General features: G+C 38.7%; 1 protein-coding gene across 13 annotated transcripts in view; it reads right to left on the reverse strand.

The window, feature by feature from the left end:
• Window positions 1-23894, reverse strand: part of KIAA1549L (KIAA1549 like) — a 99731-nt gene that overhangs the window by 15250 nt on the left and 60587 nt on the right. For 10 of the 13 annotated variants that reach the window (XR_001555377.3, XM_085549901.1, XM_085549897.1 and 7 more), the window contains 5 exons: window positions 16211-16389; window positions 15418-15635; window positions 11088-11217; window positions 6476-6823; window positions 1148-1245 (listed from right to left, as the gene is read on the reverse strand). Coding sequence is in view for 12 of the 13 variants with exons in the window: in XM_085549901.1 (XP_085406027.1) it covers window positions 1148-1245; window positions 6476-6823; window positions 11088-11217; window positions 15418-15635; window positions 16211-16389 (973 nt within the window). In the remaining variant the exon portion in view is untranslated. The remainder of the gene's footprint in view (window positions 1-1147; window positions 1246-6475; window positions 6824-11087; window positions 11218-15417; window positions 15636-16210; window positions 16390-23894) is intronic. The other 3 variants (XM_085549903.1, XM_085549899.1, XM_085549898.1) reach the window with 1 other exon arrangement.

Here is a 23894-nt window from a genome sequence, read left to right on the forward strand (position 1 = left end):
AATATCCTGACTATTGGACAAGACAGCTATATATGTGTCTATGAGCTACAGTACGACAAGCCTGCTAGGACTGAGCAGTGCAGTCCAGTTTTAATTTGGCATGGCATAAGTTTGGAAAATGTCTGAGAAATACTCCAACCTGTACTATACTAAAGTACCTGTATTGTACCTGGCCTGTACTATACTAAAGCATGTTGTTATGACTCCACAGAGCCTTTGCTTACTGCATCAAACAAATACCTGCGATATGCAGTACAAATACAAGAGCTATACCATAGCTCATCAATACAAGATGATAGAAAACACAGGTAAGGTGTCATAAAGTAGTCTAAAATGCACATCTAGCAGCTTCTGAAACAATGCATCCCAGTTGCTTTATAGCTGTATTGATTTATGGCATTACTACCTAATGGTTATAAAACAATATGCCACAAAAGCGTCCATATTCTGGATATTTGGATACAGCTAACAGACACTCAGAAAAGTTTCCTTTGTTCTTAGTACTCTACAGCAATTCTCAGTAGGCTTGCAGTGCCTCTGAATTACAGTTGGCGCTCTGCAGTGTTCAACAGCACAACACTGTAGGCTAAATCAGCTCCTCCACCACAGAAGTGTGAAAACATCTTGAAATGCATTTTATGGAGTGCTTTACTCTGAGGAGGAGGCAGTATACACTGAGCTAAGGCAACCAGGCTTTTGCAGATATTTGGCTTTGGAAGGACAGGTGTTTAATATCTGAAAGCTAGGTGGAAATCCCTCGGACCCAGGATACTGATAACTCATCTGTATCACAATACAAGTCCTTAGAATAGAGAAAAGTAGGGAGAATGATGGTGCAAGCAATCTGCTGCACATTTGTTATACAACATTTCATCATGCACTCTGTGATTTGGAGTCATGCATGTTTTAAAGCAGGCAAGGATTTCCTAATTTTATTGAAACAGATGAGCCAATAGAAGAGAAAATTTGCTGTTATTTCTTTCCTCTTGATGTTAAAATGAAAATAGAAATAGCATGTTTCTAATTTCATGAGTGTTTCTTTATTAGCTGGATGGCTTGCAAGTGCTACTTGAGGGTTTGTCTCAGTTCATAGGAAAACTGTGGGTTTTAGAGTTCATATTCATTGAGAATATAATAAGTTATATACCTTCTGAGAGAGGCAACAGCCACAGGACCAGTTCTGGGAGGGACAGGAGGGGGAGGAGATCCCATCACCATCTCAGGAAGCTGAGAAAATCTATAAGCCTGTAGGAGAGAGAAATATTTTCTGAAACACCAAGAGATCCACATTCAAATTAAAAAGTAAATAACCTCAGAAATCAAATACTCATTTCAAGTGCTGGCCAACTAGAAGTTATTACTTTGTGGCACTGCTAGTAATGGAATTTTATTAGAGATTTTACAAAGCTTGGGTGATTTTAGGATATGGAAGAAAACATGAACAAATGAGTTCACCAAGGTAAGACAGTCTAATTAAAGCAGAACTTATTAAACTCTATCATTGAGACACCCGTCATCTTGCTGGGAAAGCAGATCTGCTATGATTATATCCACAGATGATTATATCCACAGATAATTTGAATTCAAAGGAAAAAGATCTCTGAATTTTCACTTCATAGAAGCATAAAATCCTTAAGAGTGGGAAGGGACCCTTAATTGCCATCTAGACCAACTCCCCCTCAATGAACAGGGAGACCACAGCTAGATCACAGTACTCAGGGCCTGGTCCAGCCTGGCTTTGAAAATCTCCAAGAATGGGGCATTCTCCAGAAGTAAAATATTTTAAAGATTCAGAAAACATTCTCTGAGAAACACCTGATGAAATGTAACTGCCCATGAGCAACACATATTTCAACTTCTTTTCCAGGCCTGGAAAGATTAAAAGAAAGTACACACAAAAAAGCTCCAAAACCCAAGCTCTGTATCTTTCTAAAGCAATAATAATTCAAATAAGTTTGAAATAGAAAAGTAATTCAGAAGAGCACACAGTCAACCCACCAACTCACAAAACAGCATCTTGCTCACAGCTATTTTGGCTTTTCTCACTAACACATGTGAAGGACCAGTAATTGTGCACATGAAAGCCGTGGTGAAAGGAAACAGCCTGTAGGACAAAGCACCCCTTCTACATTCTTTGATACGCTGGATGTTACAGGTCACAATTTGGCTAAATATGCTTAAAGGTAGAAGGATGGCATCAGTCTCTACAATACTGACACCTGTATTCTACCCACTATGCCTTAATTATTATTATGCTTTTAGCAACAACACTTCAGAGCAGCACAAAGATCAGGTGAGCAAACTTGGGGGAGGCAGCACAGTATCAAAAAATACGCATTTAGACAAAAACTAGCATCTGAAATCCAGCAGTGAACTACAAGAGATTATTCTGCTTCAGTGAGAGACTCTCCCTCAGCAAACGGCAGAGAAACTAAAAACATGTTACCATGGGATGAGTCACCCTCCTTCTCCTCCCTGCTGAAAGAGCCTACAGGATTTACACTATTAGCTCAGACTTAACACCTACATCTAAGTTTGAATTTGGCAATATAAATCCCACACTAAATTTCTAAAATCATTATCATACAGTAATCACCTTTACATATCACACTTTTAGACAGTGTTCCATTATGCTTTTTCTCTACTACAAAACTGGAAAAGATAACTTATCAAAAGCTGACTTTTAATGTCAGTGTAGTTAAAGGAAAAGCAATATAAACGAAGCAACTCTCTCCCACCTCTCATCCTCGTCTCTTTTAAAGCAGGGTAGGATCCCTCAAGGGCATGTCTTTGAAAATCATCTTTCCTTTCACACCACCTATGATGTCTCTAAATATTCACTTTCACCACGCTACAATCTTGTTTAAAGTATTTCTATCTCTAGGTGGGAAAAACTGAAAATGCAATAGCATGTTTCCTAGCCAGGGGTGGGAAATGTTGATTTTGATTTTTAATGAAATAAAAGTACAGAAGAAACAAAACGCTATTTGCATCAAAGGAAGTATAATATACATTTCTAATAGCACTGGACTTGAAATGGTCTGCGGTGCTTCTTCTGTACCTGAAAAGCTGATGATGTTGAACTGAACACTCCCTTCTGGTTCCATAATCCTTTCATCCTACATCTTGCCTCAGCATACATCTGTACTAAGCATGAAACTATTTTTTCCCTATCTTAAATATACACAGCATGCAAATACTATTGAGTATGGTAGGGCTGATGGAAAGGAAAAGAGGCAGACTTGGGTTTTCTCTTGTGTACTAACACACATCTTTTGAAATACGGACATCAAAGGAAGCTTTTTAAGGTACCACAAGGAATAGCTCACAAACTTCCTGCAAATCACACTGAAAATTTGGAGGGGGGAAAAAGAAATATGAAGTAGAAAATCCAAGCATTTATTTTGCTGCTTACATAGGAGATGAACTATTTTGAATGAGCGGCACCGTGTTGCTACGGGTGGGCAGAGGGAATCCTGTTAAAGTGAAAAATCCTATCGAAAGATTTACTGTACCTCACCAAGGGACCATCCACTCTGGTGGAGAGCAGTCAATTCTCTGCTGTGCTTCCACAGCCATCAAAATAGTTATGAAAAGGAACTCTATGTTATACTGGATTATTAGTGTTTTCCTACATGCAACACAAATGGAAAAAGAATGCTCAGAGACCATGAAGGCATGTCTCTCAGAGGCTTAGATGAGCCCTAGACTGACAAGATTACACAAACAAAGCAACTTCACTCAAATTTGCACGCTGCTGGAAAGCCAAGTAAACTGACATCTAAAAGAAACACTCACAAACAAACAAAAAAACAATAAAAAAGCAAAAACAAGCCAGCATATATGAAGATGCTGATTTCACAGGAAATTTGCCTATTTTTATTCTTCAAAACTACAGCTGAGCAGGAAAGCTGTGAGAAAGAATTTGGGTCCAGGAGACATATGACATAACCTTCAGCCACTCAGTCTGAGAAACTGTGCCCTAGTGCCTGCCAGGCAACGCCAGTCTTCACCTCAAGATCAAGCTCTGTTACTTATCTTTCTAGAGCACTAAAGAAGAGAAATGGCACCTAATCCACCCCTGTGAGAAAGAGATGCTTTTTCCCAAGTTGTAGCTCTCTGCTCAACTCAACTACATGGATTTCAGAACTGGTGATGTGATCTGCCCCAGAACAATGCTGCACAAGGACTCAAAAGGAGAAAATAGAAAAAGAAGAAGTCCGCACACTCTAGACACTAGAGACATAAACAGCTGGCTAATGATAGGATTAGTCAGAAAGTTCATTGCAAAAGAAAAAACCCACAATATTCAAGATCCATAATTTGGAGGAAACCTGAAAAAACCCAGCCCTGGAAAATGAATCTCATCCAATGAAAACATATAAGACCAATTCTCAAAAACACAGAGCAACACTGAGATGGAGATTTTCATGAGGATTTTTGTTGTTTTGCTTCAATCTAATTATTTATGCTCAATAAAGGTAGCGAATGCAAGTGTTAGAAATCTTACTCAGAACCTGTATCATCTATGAAACATCTCTGCAATAAGAGCTGGCTCAAGTGCACTCAAATTAGGTTGCATGTAATGTATGGGCTATGAAGGCCCAAGTCTCAGAAAAGAGGGAAGGGTTGAGAATCTTTATACTTATATTGTACTTAGAGACCAATAAATAAAGCCAGTGTTCTCATTTGTCCCATCTAGGAAGGAAAACCATCTTAAATCCAAATTTCAAATCATAATGGACACCACTACACCAACCACTGCACAGCTGCTCCATGGCCAGCCCTGATGTTCTCTGGCCCAATCAACTCCCAGATGCTTCCCTTTTCAGCATCTCCATCAGGATTACCAAACAGAGGTATCACGGACAGGCAAACAGATACTAAAACATCGAGAGCAGCAATTCTAGCATATTTTTTCTGCACACGTCATTCTGCAAGTACAGTTCAAGGGGGTGCTTTGAATTGAAATCCTCCTTCCCCATTTGAGAACAAACAAGTAAACATTTGAGTTAAAGTACAACTTAAATGTGGGAAACAGATCGGCAAAAAACTATGAATTAACATCCTTTATCCAAACAACAGTAGCCTGTGACTATCCATCACAACCAGTTAAAATATAAGCCTCTTCAGGGAAGTGCTTAACACTATCTTCAAACCCCCCAGAAGGATAACTAAGTGCTTTAAAGCCCAAAAACAAGTAGATGATTGAGTAGCGAGTTTGAAAATAATGAAGCAATCACCAAAAAAGTATGGCAATTACACTTTCTTAAATCTTGCTCCATATAATGTTCTTCAATTCCTTTCAAAAAGTCTTTCTCAAGTGTCAAAGTAATTTGGATTGCTATTAACTGTCTCTTGAGCTTCTAATCGAATTCTAGCCATAAAATCCCATTATATGCCATATATGAAGTTCACTGCGGTAGTTTCAAAGGGCCAAAAATATCCCTTAGTATGATTTAAAATAGCACCAGCATGAGCCTCTGCAGGCAGTGCCACTGACTTTCACTTATGTTTAGAATAGTTCAGAAGCAGCATCCTCTAAAGTACTTTTTATTGTCATGAGAAGAAGACACAGTAATAGTTATTTTAAAGCGAGAACACTTTTCTACTTTATTCTCTTTAGGTGTTTTAGGGACTTGATTTGAAATGCATTATTTCAAAACAAAACAAGCCATTTCTGACCCCGCAAAAAGCATTAAAACGAACAATATAGATTTAATACAGCTTTTTTTTCCCCCCCTCTGAGATGGACAAATACAGTTTCAGAATACGGTATCATGATATTCAGAGGTAGCTTGACCTACCAAGGATGCCCACAGCACTACTGCTATTGCTGCCCACATACCTACAAAATACTTATTTCTGTGAGATAATAAATTGTTAGTTGCAAATTGAGGTGAACAAGTGAAGTAGAAAGAATGACCTACATAAGGTCAACCAAGAAACCTGTGGCACTGAGCTATCTCTTGAGTCCTACACCATCAGATTACTGTAAGGCTGCCAATATCAGCCCACATTTCAGGTCATTCAGGTTTTGTATTGTGCTTGGTTCCCCAGCTTGGGATGACATTCCTCAGTGGTGGAATTTGTGCACAAGTGTTGAATGTTTCATGCCCAGTTGTTTTACAAAAGCAGACTGCTTCCCAATATGCATACAGTGAACAGGAGACATGCCAGACCAGTTATTTCTCTGTTGAACAGTCTGGAGCTTAGTGAAACCTATTTTTTCAAGCAAAATGCAGATAAGGTCGCCTTGCTGCTAAAATAGATTCTAAGAGTCTTCATGCAAGAGACGGGTATGTGTAAAGACAGAGAAACACACCCCACTACTCAAACTTATTTACTGTAACCATGGCTTTAGGCCTGGTTTTAAGCATGAAAAGGGGACACCACCATTAAAAAAAAATAAAATGTTCTTAGAGTAGAAATATCTTTATGCTATCACAGTATACTAAAGAGAAGTTTCACTTACTGGTCTTGGTAGACTGTACTGATACATTTCTGGTCTGTATGTGGGTACCCACTGCACACCCGCTCTAGGTCGGGTCATGGTACCAGGAGCGCTGGTCACCACCTCTGAATAGGGCAAGTGTGGTGCGGAGCTGTAGGCCTCCTGCCTGCTCTGTCCTCCGTGACCCGCAGAGGCCAGGCTGAAAGCCTCTTCCAAGAGCATATGCATCTGTTGTCGAACCTCATCAATGGAGGGCTGAGAGCTTAAAGTTGAGGTCTCTGAGTGGCCTTTGGCCTGACGGGACCTGGTGTAGTTCCGAGGCTCAGTGACACGGTCAACATTTGTTTCTTCTATAATTTCAGGCTCAGTCTGTTGGATGGAGTAAAAGTATGTACACATAAAAGCTTTACAAGACAGCATTTCGGCTGCTTCACACAAAACATTCTTGAACACTGATATAACATATGCAACGTCAAGACTTGTTACAGCATAGACACATGACAAGAATTTGAAAGAAATTATGTCATGCAGGCAAGGATAATAGCCAAGGATTCAAAGACTCTTTCACATCCTTCATTGTTAGCAGCAAAAACTATCAGAGACACTCTGTAGCATACTAAACTGTTAAGGACTCACTTAAAGACAATGAGAATTCATGTTTAAATTCTTTTCTTAGTTGTTAGTGTCAATGGGGTACAACCGTACCAGGAGTACAGATCCCTAAATGGCACCATTACTATGAAGGACTCCTTACAAGGGGCTGCTTGTTACAGCTATGCAGACTGAAGTTCTACTGTTTACTCTCATTAAGGTTTCAGAAGATCTAAAGTTTAGAAGTTATCCTGAAATTTTCTAACCTCCCTCAGTGCTTCCCCTCCCCAGGGACCTGAAGGGAACAAGAAAGTCTCCAGGCTTCCTCTCTTCCAGGCTGGGCAGCCCCAGTGCCCTCAGCCCCTCTTGCAAGATACTCCTGGGATCACTTCTAGGATAATAACTACAACCAAATAAAAGCCTCTGAAATCATGCTGTCCAACTGGATGATTAATAGCCATACTTCCTCTGTTTCATTGTACCCATAAAAACATCAGTGAATGGAATCCCACAAGAGACCTACTAGTGCCCAGTGTTTAAATAAATCAGGCTTCCTGATACAACTCTCAGTGAAGCCATTACAGCTCTCTTTGATTCTGTCCAGTGAAAGAAAATAATGTCTAAAATAAATAAGATTTAAAATAATTCTCAACATTAAGCCAGCTTTGATTTATCAACTTAAAAGCTGGCACAAGGATTTGGGAGGAGACTAGTAATGCTTATATTTAATTATTTCAGTTCATCATATCACTTTCTAATGCATGCTACTTTTATCAATTGAAATATGTAAGTATTGTATATAGACAACACTATATGTTAACATTAACACTACACAAATTCGGATGCTATGCAGACACAGTTACTATGTAATACTAGAATTATACCAAAAAGGAAAAGCAAGTCCTGTACAGAAGCACAGTTTATCCATTTCTGGCAGGATTCTGCTGCTGCAACTGTACCATGAAATCACTGCATTGTGAACATCAATCCAAAGCTTTTTGAGGAGTTGCATTAATGTAACTGTATCAATAAAGTTAGATCAGCAAATTCTTTTTCATAGTGATCTCTTAGGTTTTTATAATGAGATTGTTTTCTTCCTTAACACCAAAAATTGACTAACTTTTTTCTGCCCGAGCACAAGGCTCATTAGCAGCTCAAAGGTTCTAGACTCTTTCATTACAGCATTTGCTCTACTCATTATTGTTTTTGAAGATGTTAGAAGTAATAAATATGTTAAAGTTTCCTTTACCTGTTTTTTAATTGAATCCTGTTTGGATTTGTTAAAATTAAATGACAGGTAACAATTCAACAATAATCCACTGATAAAAAGGTGCTGAGAATATCAAACAGGAGATTGCACAAAAAAGCTACACATTCTGAGCAGACAACCGTGACTGAAATAATAGACATTTTTATGTGAGGAAAACTATTTACAAAATATTAAATAAAAAAATCAAATAAAATGTTAGCACGGAATGACAGGTTTTCGAGCTCTTATTTTCCTATTGACAGAGCAATGCAAAACTGGGCAGATCTTAAACCTTCATGATGTTGTTGTGTGTACTGACCTACCCATTCTTAAGCTTTCCTCAAGATTCTAGGGAAACAAACTATTTTCTTTAAAAAACAGACAAAAAACCCTGCACACAACAGCAACAATTTGTCATGGCTGGGAAGATAAAACAACATAGTCTAGGCAGACTGGTAGCAGCTCAAAAAATGAAAAGCCAGTTGTTATTCTGCAAAAATCTCATGACTTGAAGATAACGCAGGGTATCTGCTTTGTCAATTTCCTCCTTTGGAACAGTTTTCATGCTAAGTTGGTTAAAACTTGCTGCTAAATCAGGTAGTAGAAAGAGAAGGTTAGAAGCGTGGATTCTTTAGAACAGCAAAGCAGATGTCAAACTGCTGTACAAGATGCTACTAGGCAAAAAAGAAAGGACACGAGATCCAGCATACAAAGCAGCCCTAATTCATAAACACATTATAGCATTACCAAGCTTTTAACACCTTTTCTCAGCAGACTGCCACATGAACTTAACAGCTAAGGAAACTAATCCAATAAAATAATTCTTCTGGGCCAATACCTCAGCTCTAAATGTCTGAAGTACTTATACCCATCTCCAGAGCTCAGATTTACAGGGGTGTTTTGATGCACCACGGTGGGATCAACATGGATTCCATGCATTAATACAGATTTAAGAGCCAGCCTGTGCCTGGGAGAGCAAGCCTGTCAGAAGCTTGGCACAGCACCAAGGTAGCTCAAACAGGAGGGAGGGTGATCAGCCCACGCTGCAAGCAGAGGCTGGAGAACTAGATTTCAACGTCCTGTTCCATTTTCCCATGGCATTTTTCTGCTTTCACACAGAAATATACTTCCACCATTAGAAGAGGTGCACTGCAGTGAATCTGCAGCACATCAGTCAAAGAGAATTTTATGTAACTAATCAGTAAGAAAAAAAAAAAAAAAAAGGCTATGCCAGGGACAATTCCCTCTGCCACGGTGCAAAAAGAAAAGCAAGGAAATCTCATGTGAGATATGCTGATGTCTGAGGCTGTAACTATGCCTAGGAGATTACTGAGTCTGCATGAGCTCATTGTACCACTTTCAGGGCTTTTTTCCGTTTTATGTATTATAAATATATAGAATGTATTCAAGTATATTTTAAAAATCTTTGAGTATATATTATGACATGCTCATTTTGCACTACTGGCAGGGTGCCATGCATGCTGGCAGAATGCTTTTAACATCCATTTCAGAAAGATTTTACCTATGAGAAACTACTTATTAGTACAACTAAAAAATCCCATGCTCTTCTTGAAACACCTGATTTTCAGGATACAGAGGAAAGTCCACCTTGATGATGAATGATTAAGAAAGGCAACACATAAGCAAGGTAAACACAAAAACCTTTCCTCTTTCTGCAGAATGTAAACTGCAGAATGTCATCTGTCATAGATGCAATAAGGTGCAATGTATTCTTACGCCTCAGAGAGCAGTGGAGGCAGTCATTCCAATTACACAGCACAACCTGACTTGTACAACCTGATGGGAAGTGTCAATGCGCAGGAAATCATATTCAAAACTTCAAACCCTGGCTTTCAAAATCACTATCAGCCCCAATTAATTCTGCAAAAGACTTAAACTTCCCTGAACACATTCCTTGACCTTGGTAAATTCCTTCACCTTACTAAAAAGGCATCCCTGCCAGCTGAGAGAGTTAACAAGTCTCACTAAAAGTTCTTGTCTAGAGGATGAACAATCACCAGATTAACTTTCTCATTTTCAAGAAATGCCTTGGTCTTCTATAGGAACTGATTCAGGGATGGCTGAGCTACAGCTTTTTTGTATACAGAATAGACTTAAGCATTCTACTTTACCTTTGGGTATGGGCTTTTTTTCATCTTCTGTTTGGGTGCGTGCTGTGTCAGCTTAGACCCAGTGTATGTTCACATTGCATGGAACAACTACTCTAGACTTATGCTGGCTGTGTGAGCTCCTCAGACGATAAACCAGTGCAGAATCTACTCCACCTGGTTTTAACATTTAAATATTCAAAAAAATCTCACAGTTCTGACATAGTAAGAGGAGAACAAGAATGTGGCTATTTCCTACGGGTTTTCCACAAACCACTGACATCAGGACTTCAGTGCAATTCCTAGAAGTTGGTTGTCCATTCTTCTGAATCAAGAAAGCAGCATAAAGGGTAAAGAAAAAATAGGATTTTAATTACACTGAAAAGATTTTGGTGTCCTGTAAGCAGTTGCATACTTGAAAGAACTATCTAAATTTGAAAATCAATACTTTTGTAATACACGAGTTTCGAGAACATTTAGTTGCCATTTCAGACAACAAAATGATGTAAATTATAAAGTATGTTTGGCAGTCTGTGCTCAGATTACCCTCAACCTCCTTCAGGACACTGAGTGCACATAATGTCAAGTACCCGAGGACACTCTGGCTTGGAGCTTATCAACAGTTTTCAGGAATGAGCTAAGTCTTGGCTAAGCAAATCTCAGAGGCTATACCTGATAAACTTACATCATATCCACTGTTACGGATTCCACGCCTGGGTCTTTCTCGAGTCACTAGAAGATCCATCTCAGTTTCTCCTGGGCTAGGACTGTTCAAAGACTGCCGACTTCTATATATTGAGTTCTTCATCTGTTGCCTATAGGACGTCAAACAAGAACAGTAAAATTAACAGAATATAAACAACAACAACAACAAATTTGTAATCATAAAGATCATTGAAGTGTCACTTTATTACAGAATGTATGTGGAACACTTGGAAAACAACTGCATTATGAAGGTATTGTAAATTTTGTTCACTGGTAAAGAAAATAAGATTAAAATATAAACATCATATGATGGAGCTTATTAGATGAAATGTGTCCCTAGGAGATATCAGAACTCTTTCAGCATTAGCTGTTATGACTTAAATTAAAAAAATATATTAAAGCAGGTGCTGCTCCTACAAATAGTAGGAGCACACTTTCACACACTCAGATGGGGGGGAGGGGGGGGTATTGGGTGACAAATCCTGAGGAGTGAGAAAGAAGTGGAACAATGCTCTACTGAAACAAACATCCAGCAAAGTGTATTAGAAAACAGACAGGAATGGAACTGTTTGCAAGATGGCACAACTTTTCCAGGGAGCTATACTCTGGGGGATTAAACCTCCTCAAACACAGCTTGAAGATGTTCCCAGGCAGTGAGTTTGACATTAGAAGCAAGAGAAATAAAGATATTAACTAGAAAGATCACAGAATGGCCTATTTTGGAAGGGACCTAAAGACCTTCTAGCTCCAACCCTGGCAGGGTTGCTACCCACCAGATCAGGCTACTCAGGGCCCCATCCAACCTGGCCTTGAAGACTTGCAGAGATGGGGTGTCCACAAGCTCTGGGCAACCTGCTCCAGCAACAAACCATCCTCTGAGTAAAAAGATGTTTCCTAACACCTAACCTAAATCCTCTTCTGGTTTAAACACATTTTCCTTTGTCCTATCACTCTCAGACTGTAAAAGGTCAATCCCCCTCCTATTTGTAAGCTCCCTTCAAGTACTGCAAAGCCACAATGAGGTCTCCCTGGAGCCTCCTCCTCTCCAGGCTGAACAAGTCCAACTCCCTCAACCTTTCTTCATAAGAGAGATGCTCCAGCTCTCTGAACATCTCAATAGCCCTTGTCAGAGACTATTCCAACAGCTCTGAATATCTCTTGTTCTCAGAGCCCCAGGCCTGAACACAGTATCCCAAAGGGGTTTTACAAGCAAAACTGGGATAGATTAATAAAGAAAAAATAAAAACTGCTGCATTTGCAGAGATTTTAGTGACCAGCTCTTACAATATTCTCAGGGGCATCTTGCAGGTAAAAGCCTTGAGGTTAAGGTCAACGGGCAGAAAAAGGGTTACAAAAGATCCAGAGAGACTGATGTTTACACAAATCAGGAAGGATAAAGTACAGGACAAAGAAAAAACCTCATCAACAGCAACCAAATTTCATACATCTCATTAAACTAAGTAACTCAGATCTGACAATTTTTATGTTTCTGCATTAAAGGTCTCAAATGCTTTTTAAGGTTTATAATAGGTCCATTAATACTTGGTTGATGTAGATGTGATATATCTTCTAATAAATTAAAACACACAACTCTAACACATGCAGATTCTTGACCTGATTACAAACTATTAAGGAAAAACTCAGACTAGGAGGTATAATCAGAAACCTCTTTCAAAAACTGCCTGGAGACTGCCAATTAGCTCATTTACAAAAGTTTTACTAATGAGAAAGGAGGTATGAACACTAACAACCGGCATTCAAATGGGATGGCAAACGCCTTCTGGGAGCACTACTGAAACATTTCATAACATGAATTTTACTGCGAAGAAAACTCAAAGGAACAAAGAGCACGAAAATATTTGTTCTTGACCAAATCAAATTATTAAGTGGCGATGTTTTGCAAATCACTTTTCAACAGCATTTCAGACAAATGCAAGTTGCAAAGGTGATCCTGAGTAATGCAATCAGCTCCATCTGTCTTATTCGCTATACTTTGGAAAAGCTGTAATAACATTATTTAAGTCAGTGGAGTATACAGTGTGAAACAGACTTTTGCCCTAGAAATTATGAGATCTTTGACCAACTTCTAAGTAATATTCAAAAAAAAGAAAAAGAAAAACATTTTAAAATAGAAAATGAATTGCTGTAACAACGATAGAAACAATTACACAAAGCAGAAAACGCCATGAATCAAATATTTCAACTTCACCCCAACCTAGATTACTTTTTAAAGGGCTTTTATTTCATTACAGAAACACGACTGTGTTGATTCACTTAGCAGTAACTTTAATCACATTACCTTGAAGATTTATTCAAGGTTTTCCTCTACAAGTAAGTTGTTTTAGTAATCATTCTTTTTTTCCTTGCAAGCTGAAGACAATAATGCTGCAATGTGTGTGTTAGCACATCCAGTTTTAATGCAGACTTCAGAGCCCTTTTGTTGGCAAGAAGTTCTTAAACATCTGCAACATCTGGAACGTTCTCAAAACACTTAGCATCTTTACAGAAAGATACATCATAAATGTTTCCTATTTCTCACTATGTAAGGATAAAGACTATGTATTCAACAAGCAAATCCAGTTCAGTCACAGAAGGGAATCATTCCTCTACAGTAGTACACCTGCCTTTGAGCAGTTACTATGATGCCAGTAATCACTATCTCAAAAAGACTATGACAGATCTACACAGCACATCAGAAAGCATATAGGGAAAAAAATGTGTCTGGGAACCTTTCAGCACATTGGCACATGAGCAAACATTCGTATATTTAATAAAGAACACACGGTTAACATTAAAGCTCCACGTGCAGTAATTTAATCATTTTAATTTAATCATTTCCTAGATGCTGCATGACATAGCATAAACATTTGAAGTCATGTCTAAGTCCTTCACTATATGTGCACCACAGCCATATCAAAATTTCTATTTCCTTCATTCGTATCTCATAACAGACCACAGACAGAGTGGGACTCCTATGTGATAAGGGTTCAGTGTCTTAACTTTCCATTGCTTTTGAAGCAGTTTATTCCCTGCTCACTTGAAAATAGCACAAGAAATTGATGTCCTAGGCCCTCCAGCAAGGATGTAAAACACAGCTAAATGAACATCTTTATTCTTCATTGCACTGAATAACATGGTGACACAGTCCATTGAGGGCTGCCATTTAACTCTAGGCCTACAGAAGTACACCTGATTGCAGCTGTTGCTCATATTCTGGATCAACTCTGCTTTTATAATTACCATTACAGCCTTCTTCATCTAAGAATACTGTTTTTCATAGGACAGCTTTAGTCTTTACTTTCTAGGAGATAGGATGCCAGACCGTACCTCAAGGCAAAAGTACCATTTCCTGAGGAAATGTACTTCAATTTCCTCTTGCAGATCAACTACTACTAGTCCCCATTTACATCAAGAATCAGAGCCTTCATGATAGGAGGAGTAATGGCAAATGTACTCTTTAATAAGTCTTCCCCTCTTACATCTTCATCAGCCCTAAGAAGGAGGAAACTGAAACCTGCGTTTTCTCTCTCTTGGGCTACACTGGCTAGGACTGGTGTCATCTCCTCCTCTGAATGTGTCAAATTGTGTATCAGGGAGCACCCAGCATCAGAGCAGGTCCATCCACCTACTCAGGCAGAGTTAGCACTTACCTTGTCCTCTCATTTCTAAAACAAGGAGACAAATAATATCGGTATGTCATTTTCAAAAGACAACATAGTGTTAATCAAACTACACTATAGTTACACAACGTGCTAGCTTCATGTTAAAGGTAATTGATCTGAATTAATTATGATTGTCTCTGCTTAGGAAACAAGAAGGTATACACACATTCTTGCAGATATTCCTGCAGGATTTACTGAATACGTGGGCAATGTAGCAGCTGCAATGCCTTATGCTTACTGCAATAGTTACATTCAGATAAAGATGATGCCAAAATAATAACATCACTGAACTTTGGAAAATAATTGAAATGCTGACTTTCTGGCTTAAGTCTACTCTTCATATTTCCAAAGAAAAATTATACTGCTTTTTCTATTTACTTGGAAAATGATTAAAAAAAAAACAAAAAACTTGGAATAGTCCCTTCCCGTATTTCTTTGCCTTTCTATTTACTTCTTTTTAATCACACACCAGTTTTATCAGATTACATGCCTTCACAAATAATCACGGGCTATATCGATTTTCTTCATGAAGTAGGAGGGATTTGATCAGCAAACAGTTGCCTCCTTAAGAAAGGACCTTCTGATTCCTTAAAACCCCTGGACAGCAAATTTCTTCCCAGAGGAAGAACTGCACATAAAAAGTCTCACCTGTTCTTAGGCTCAGCAAACGGAGATGATACATCTGGATCAGGATCCAAAATGTGGTCAATTTCTTTCTGGTTTTTCTCATACATCCTTTTTCTGTCTGTCAGACCCTTGTTGCTGTCAACCTGTGGGAAATCATAGTACCCCTTCCTCTTGGCTTTCAAACGCAGCTTGTTGCGATAATGTTCTATATCAGATTTCTGCTTCAAAGCCTTGTTCACCTGAAAGGCAAGAAGATGTTTAAAGGACGGCACTGGACTGACTGCTTTCAAACAGTACTCTTACAGAGTGTTTGATGCACTTCACGTGTCATTTTACAGAGTGCTTTCTGTACCACACCATGCCATCTGTAAGCAGCGAGGAACTGCAAGTGAACAGAGTTGCTGCATTTTTTATGGCTTGGCAGATGGTTAAATAATTTTAGCCTAAAATCTATGTACCATCTAAACAGTGACTCAGATACACCCACCGAAGAAAAACACTGATTATGTTAGTCAGTTGCTGCGACCCAAAGCAGTACTTGGATCTGGGAATGTTGGGGAGAACTCATTAATGAAAATTGCTGTAGGGTCCAGGAAGTACTGAACCATCACCTCTGGCTAAACAGAACCAGAAATAAGTCATCGCTGATGGCTGGGGAAGTATTTTGGTGAGATGTCATACACAGGCTCTTGTACAGTTACCTCAGAAATTTGTTCTGGGCCTCTGTCAGACATAAAAACCTAAAATAAACTGAGTTTTTGGTCTTCGGATTGAGCCAAGGAAATAGCTGCAGACATTATCAGATGGTCCTTACCTCTCCATTAATGATGGCCGATTCCTGACTTCTATCTGATGCAGCATGAACAGCAGGCAGTGCCACAGGTTTGATAGCTATCAGCTGTACAGATCCAGAAGAGGTGTCAAAGGGGTCAATGGCAGATTTGGCAATGTTATCAAAGAGAATGCCTCCTTCCTCTTCATCACTGATGGGTACTAAAGCACATCAAACATTCAGCATAAAGAGATATTTTTACTGCATGTTAAAGGTAAAATTCAATGAGTGCACGCTTAGGATTAATAATGTGCACTTCAAGAGCAGGTCTGGGAGACTTTCACACTGGGAAAAAAATCCCTTTAGATTATAGATAACATTCTGCATTCCAAGGATAATATAGCATTCCCCCAAAAAACTGGTTTCCAATATGCGCTAATAAGTTGAAAGGAAAATGAGAAGAAGAATAGCAAAGAAAATGCTATGAAAATGGCAACTAAACACACAGTATGTTTTCTTACACTTCACATGGAAAAAGATATTACATCCACACACACATAAGCTTTTGTGTGCTAAGGTACCTGTAGCTACTCCTCATCTAAACAGACATTTATTTTTCAGTGCCTTACAACATAAAAGCACAACGTTCTCAAAATCTACTGATTTTAGCTAAAGCTATTAATTTTAAAAATGCCGTCCTTCAAAATGAAAACATTAATTTTACATGTTAAAACATGCTGAAGAAACTAAGAGCATCCAAGGACTCTTTTATTTACTTTGCAAAGAAGTACCTCTAGTGGCTGTGAAGTTAAGCCATCAGAGTTTGTCGAGACAGGAGGAGACTTGGAAACCTTTAAACTTAAAGCACACAGCAAAGCATCTTCATTTTAAGATAACTTTCACCTACAATCAGGCTCCTTCCTCTCCAAATATTGTTTGCAAAGCTGCGCTACCTTGTCAGCTGTTGAATCTTAAACCTAACTTTACCTTCCTTTTGGAATAAGAGATTGACTCTAAAACACAAGCATAGATTCTACGAAGGGATTCTTGCAAACATATTTTAATAATTGTGCTATTAAAGGGAAGAATGCTTGCTCCATATCCTAAGCGACAGGAGAAGAGATCCTCTGCTAAAGAACAAAGTGGTCTGCTCTATATTTATTTCCTCTGAAAAATACACTCTATTTTAATATTTAATCACTGCAAAAATTACAATGGACTTGTATAAGCTCAGCAGTTAAGACAGCCAATGGTTTCAGTTTAAAAAAAAAAACTTGACAGTAGTAATAAAATATGAACCCAGAGAGTAAGCTTATTATCTTTCTGTGCATTCAGAGTAGACTGGAGCTGACACTACTTAAGCTTTTGAGAACTACATGGGTTAAATCACTGTGTCATTAAATATTGTCCCTCCGGCTTCATGAAACTGTCCAAATACCACAGAGAGACTTTAGCCTGCCTCAAATCCTCCTGTCCCTCCCAGGGTTGTTCAAAGTCTTGAGTCTGAATGCTTGCAGAAGCAAGCATACCAAAAACCCAGCTGAAATTAACTGCCAGGCTCCCACTGACAACCATGCTGTCAAGATTTCATAGAGGCAAAATATGATGAATAGTGAGCTAAGCGCCTATCACAGATAGCACCTCAACAGGAAAGCATTTACATCACAATGATTATAAAAGGAAAGCACACACATTCATCCCACTGAGTATTTTGAATACGCTCAGTTATCACATAAGTTACCCAATGCAGTTCTTTTTTCCTGTAATTCACTACAAGGACTTCCATGCTACCTAAACAAGCTATCTCATTGGTGGCAGGGCTACTTTTAATAGAGGAGATGGCTATCTTAATTGTAGCCTACATGAGCAAAGGTGGTCTCACCCAATAATTCAGGGGAGCTTGGATAGCATCCCACCTGTGGTTCAAGTGCCAAGAAGCTGTGTAACCAGTTCTCCTTTGCTACTGTCTCTGTGTTTGCCTGAACCTGGCATGCCACAAAATATGGTTAAGCATCAACTTACAAAATCTGACTCTTTTCAAGCATCGTCTGTGTATCCTACTTCACACTGAAAGCACCAAGAAGTGCAGCTGGTTGCACCCCAACTTTTCACAAGGACTTAGCTTGCCAAGAGCCAGCTGTGATTGTCAGGCACCTTCAGAACATGGCTAGCTACCAATTCATGGCTTGTCACTTCAGCCCTCTTTCCAGAAACAGAAGCTTGCATGTTTACCAAATCAGAGTTCATCCTGTTCTAAGATACAATAATAATAATAAAGGTAGCTAATCTTTAGTAAGTTAAGACAGCTCTTTCTGATGTGGTGAATGAATGCAGAAGGAACATGTCAGCCTTCTCATTTCTGAGTAGATCTCCTGCATCCAGTATAATATAATTTGCACTGAAATAATAATCAAGCAGAACTGGAAATTGGAAGCATGTTCCACCTTAGCTTAGCATTTGTTCACTAGATGGTATGTACAATGTAAAAGTATTTTTTCAATTGACTGTTTTTCACCAAAGAGCAATAAAGAACCTGTGATCTGCAGTTACTGGCGTGTTGCTACAGTCTAGATTGGCAGGAAGCATAAGCAAATGCTGTGGGAATTTTATACTTGCTCCTATCAGTCTCTTTCAGAGAGAAATCACAGCAAGTGTTTGACAGGATTGAACTACAGCCACCCCTTAACTTTAACAAATCAGCCAAAGGAAGCTCACAGAGAAGAGAAAGTCTATGAGTGTTTGCTCCTGCAATGCACTCCTGCCAAGGTAAGTCCAGCCCCCTCAGTGCCTCAGCTAGGTGAGCTGGATAATCACAGGAAATTTTAGGAAACCACCCAGGTGTTCTTGCTCCCTTGCTTATTATAATTAGCGCACTTGCTTATTATAATTAGCAATATGTAATTAGAGCAATGCTTTTAATTTCTTTTCTTAAACAGATGCATACAAGCATTTCTGTGGCTTCATTGCTCCTCCAACTCTTGCTTGTGATGTGTGCACGCAGACATTGCAAGACTCAAAAAGTTCAGTGGAAAAAAACACCTATTTCATCACCTACTTAAGAGTAATTTACCTTCTTTGAAACATCTGGCACTAGATATTTTGTGCTATGAAATTCGTCAAGATTGAATTTACCCTACTTTATCTTTCTTTGACTGAAGTACAGTAAGATTTATCCAAAGCGATCATTTAGTCAGGTTGAGGAATCGCAATGAAGATCATTGTGGCCCTGGGTTTTTGGCCATGACTGGAGGTTTATCTCCATATCACTGGCTACTAGCATACAATATTTGCTAGATTAATGCTGTTTTAGGCATTCTAGTCACACCTTTCAGAGCAACTCTACACAGTTTCCAGAAGGCAATGCCAGCAGGTGGTGCTACCCACTCATACCACTGATGATCCAGTGGTGGAGGAGCAGCTGAGAAACTGGCTCTGCACCTTTGAAAAAGTTGGATGCAGGATATCCTGCTGTTAATTTATTTATCAACTTATATAAGAAAAAAAGATATTGCTTATGTCACTGTAAGATTTCCATCCTAAGGATTCACAACATTTCTTGTCTTACCTTTCTCTCCCTGTAGGTTGTTTTTCCTTCCCTTTCCAAAATCTTTACTTGTGGACTTGGTAAAATTATAGCATATATATCTGCCTTTCTTTAGGTCTTTCAGTGAAGCCATAAAATTTACTATGTATAAAGCAAATGTGAACATCATGACCATACATACAACATGCAAGCAATTCTCTGAGAAATGGAGCAGCTTAAAATAATAAGAAAACAAACAGAGTATATTAAATGAAAATCTTAAGTTTAACAAAGAGAACGATGTCATGGATCTGAAAAGCTACCTCATTAGGAATAAGTATGCATTGGAGTATTTCAAACAGAAGCCCGGGCCACTTCATGAAAACTACATTAGTAGCAGGGAAATTTCATTTTAGAGTAAATGTTTCAATTTGGGGCAAAAAGATGGAAACTCTAAATTATTCTATATGTCAACTGACTATCTCCACAATGATAAGAACCAGAGTTTTTAGCAGTAAAGAAACGTATGTTTCTGAAGGAGTATAGACAAGCTTCCTAAAGTAGTTCTGAACCTATTCCAGATTGAAGTTCTTCTCTGTAAGATACTGCAGTATAACAGAGTACATTCTTGTGAACATATATACACCTCATTTCCAATACATACCCAGCAGTCAGACAATACAATTCTAAACCTTTCATAAACAATATTAATATTAAATTTTCCGAGAGAAAAAAAAATCATTTCTCTTGGACATTAATTTCCTAACATGAAAGGTCTGCTAAATGCCAGGCCGTGTGTTTTAGCTGTTGCAATCCTGGGATTTGGCAGGGATCCTGAAATGGGAATTACCTGAGCAGGTGTTTTGAGTATTCTGAACTGGCATTTGCAGCTCTTCTATGAAACAATATACACAGGATGTCTACTCTTCCATTTGCTGCTTGCTTTGTTCAGCTTCTGTCAATCTACTTTGACCCTACAAACAGCAACAAGAGTTTCTTCTTCTGTAGTTATGTTTTCACCTCCAACCAAATTTGTCCTACTTATTTAAATTTCAAATTCTTTTGTGGTGTGCTTCATAATGTTTGTACAGAACCCATCAGACTCATTACTTGGCTGGCTTTTCTATAATACCATGGAAAGCATACTTAATAACTAAAATAATTATTTAATTGACAATGTTGATGACAATACAAATAAGTCAGTTAAGGGAGGCATGAACACTTACATCAGAAGACTATTCTAAAACAAAGTAGTGCTCTCTGAACTTTAAGCTCTGCAGAAGCAGTTTTCCATATGGAGAATAAAACTATGCATTTGCTTTCTTCAGTGCTGGCATATAGTAAAAGAGTCAGATGGCATGAGCATCTACGCACATCATTCCTTGGATGAAAAACGCTGTCAGATTCAATTAAGTGCAAAGTAAAGCTCAATCCGGAGGGAAGGCAAACTTGAATTAAGAAATGTTCAATTGCACAGCCACCTGCCGATCCCAGTTCATTCAGAGGTCTGTTACAACAGGCACATTCATTAGCAGCACGGGAAAGCTATTTTTCTTTGCCCAAAATACAAACGCAGAAAGCAGCAGGAAACAGTATTGACTACATCTGAAGAAACAAAGGTTTTGTGTCACTAGTAGGATGCTACCAGGGTTGTAGCATGCTCTGTAATTAAAACAAACTAAAAAAAAAAAGCCAGAGAAAGGCATGGAAAAAGTAAGGGGAAATGTGTCACACAACCCAAAACCTATGGGGATTTTTTTGAAGAATCAATGCATAAAACTTCCAGGAGGCTCAAGGAGAACAGCAACTGTTGCCAAAATGAGGAATTTCAGCTGTACAAGTGAATGTTGTTAATTCTTTCCCCCTCCCATGAACATCAAGAAATTATTCCAGAAAAGTCTAGTCTTCTATTGAGAGGAGATGAAGAGTTAGATTAAGATCCCAAACAACACTTGTGTAAATGGAGCAGATGCTTCATGATAAGGCAATGAAGGATGAAAAGAACAGACTCTATCTGCACGACAAATTATTCCAAAGACTCAGATTTGTCAGCCTTTCAAAGGCAGAGACATTGTGAAAGGGAATCATTTAAATTCCAATTGGTGCATATGCTCTAGTGTAGTTGCCTTGGCTGCTCTAATTCTGAAAATAGAAAGACAAGAACCTTGAGAGAAGATAGATCCATCCCAATCAGCTGTGACCCTCTAGAGTTACCAGAGAGCTTGGTTATATTACATTACATTAGAAAGCCAACATTAAAGGTCCAAAAACTGGCAAGATGAAACCCTTTCCATCCAGCACAGGATGTTTCCTAGAATCTGTCAGATCCCCAAGGTATCCCTATGTCAGAGCAAGCTGCTACATCACTGCTACTGGATTCGTTTGCTGTTAACATATTTGATTTCAACTTGAGTCACTGCAGACAACTGCTCAGAAATTCTGAAAAGCTGGCTCTGTCACTGAGCTACATCACACAGCGTGAAAAATGTGGCCCACACTTCAGTAGAATAAAGGAAGCACTGTATCATAGCTTGGTGCAGTTACAGCCAAAAATTCCTTTGATTTTCGCTAAGTTAATAATACAGCCAAGTTTTCCTCCCCACTACTTTGTTCCCACAGACACCTGATTTTCAGAGATCTCAATCAGATGAGCTACAAAGAATAGATGGGAAAAGAAATTAAAAATTATAACAGCTTCTGCCTGGCAAGAAAAAACTATGTAGTCTTACAAAAAGCTTCTGGTATATTAAAAGGAGTGAGACCTTTGACTGAACTACTTCTGAAAAGTTAGAACTGTTTTTAAAGACAACATCCAAATTGCTTGGAAGATGAGAAGTGTTCCAGGTGGCATTCCATGAAGCAGGAATGGAAGGTTTCTTACACAAGGAAGTTCAACTCTTCATGAATATTCATACGATCTGTGCCTTTTTAGGCTGATGTACAAACCTGGACTCAGCTACATGACTACTCAACTCAAAAGGAACGGAACCACACGCTTCATCAAGAACTGCAGGAAAACAATATCCTTCCATCTCCTTCACATGCTTTTTCATTCCCCTTTTTTGTCCCCCCCAAAACCAACCAGGATTCACACCCACCCAAAGGTGCCCAAGGTTGCAAGGTTGCAAGGTCAAGCACTCAAAGTCTGGACAAAATGGCCTGTGTAACTTTTGCTGGATTGATTTTGTGAGGAGCTAGAAACAGGAAAGATTTTACTGTAGGCTGCTATAATTCTTTAAGCATATGTGGATTCCGCCATTTGCTGAATGTTAGACCTTGATAAAATAGCAGCTGAAAGTGCTGACTTTCTGTTGTTCTCATCCATGCTCCCTTTTGAGTAGGTCTCAGAAAATGCCAAACTGACAGCAACACTGTTGACCAATTCATTCACTTCACAGTCCTTTATCATGTGCAATTAAGCACTGTTTAAAACAGGTTTTCAGTCTAAATGCCCAAAGAAAGCACAACCCATTATCTTTCAGATGCAAAACTTTTCATTAAAACATTAATACATGTTTTGCAATAAAAACAAAGAAAAATACAATTATCTCACCAAAATGTATCACTATTGTAATATAAACAGGTAGTTTATTCTCATTTTCTTTAAAACTAAGGCTCAGCCAAGGAGTCCAGGTGCTTAAGACAAGCCTGTCAGCCTACAGTGGTTTCACATTGCTCCCTCTCAGCCCTGACACACTGCATTTGGAGCCAATTTTGATACAAACCATACAGAGTTTATGCACTGAGGTAACATCCAGTGCTGTCATTTTTCTGTGTAACTAAATGTCAGCAAGAAATAGAATCTAAAATTGGTCTGTAACTATGGCAACTAATGAGCCATTCTAACATGGAGTCCCCACATCAAACACGTGACCATCAAGAGATTCATTCCAGTTTTAAGATTCTACTTTTCAAAGAAGAAAATATTCAGCTTCTTTTGCTGACATGTGTATTAGAGGTGGCAGCGTACAACCAGACTAGAGCAGGTTTAGACAAACAAATAAGACAAAAACAGCTTCTTTCTTAAACTGGAAGGAAAAACAGCCAAAATATTCTACTGATGCTAATGACACTGGATATAGACATTTCCTTCCAAAAAGAACAACATGCCAGAGATGACAACAGCATTTGAAATTATAGTACTGGGGAACAAAGCATAGCTCAGTGACAGAAAGCAAAAGCTGCTTTGATTTTTGTTTTTCA

The sequence above is a fragment of the Coturnix japonica genome, chromosome 5, assembly GCF_054131305.1.
Source record: "Coturnix japonica strain WE chromosome 5, WE-NBRP24, whole genome shotgun sequence".
Taxonomy (NCBI): domain Eukaryota; kingdom Metazoa; phylum Chordata; class Aves; order Galliformes; family Phasianidae; genus Coturnix; species Coturnix japonica.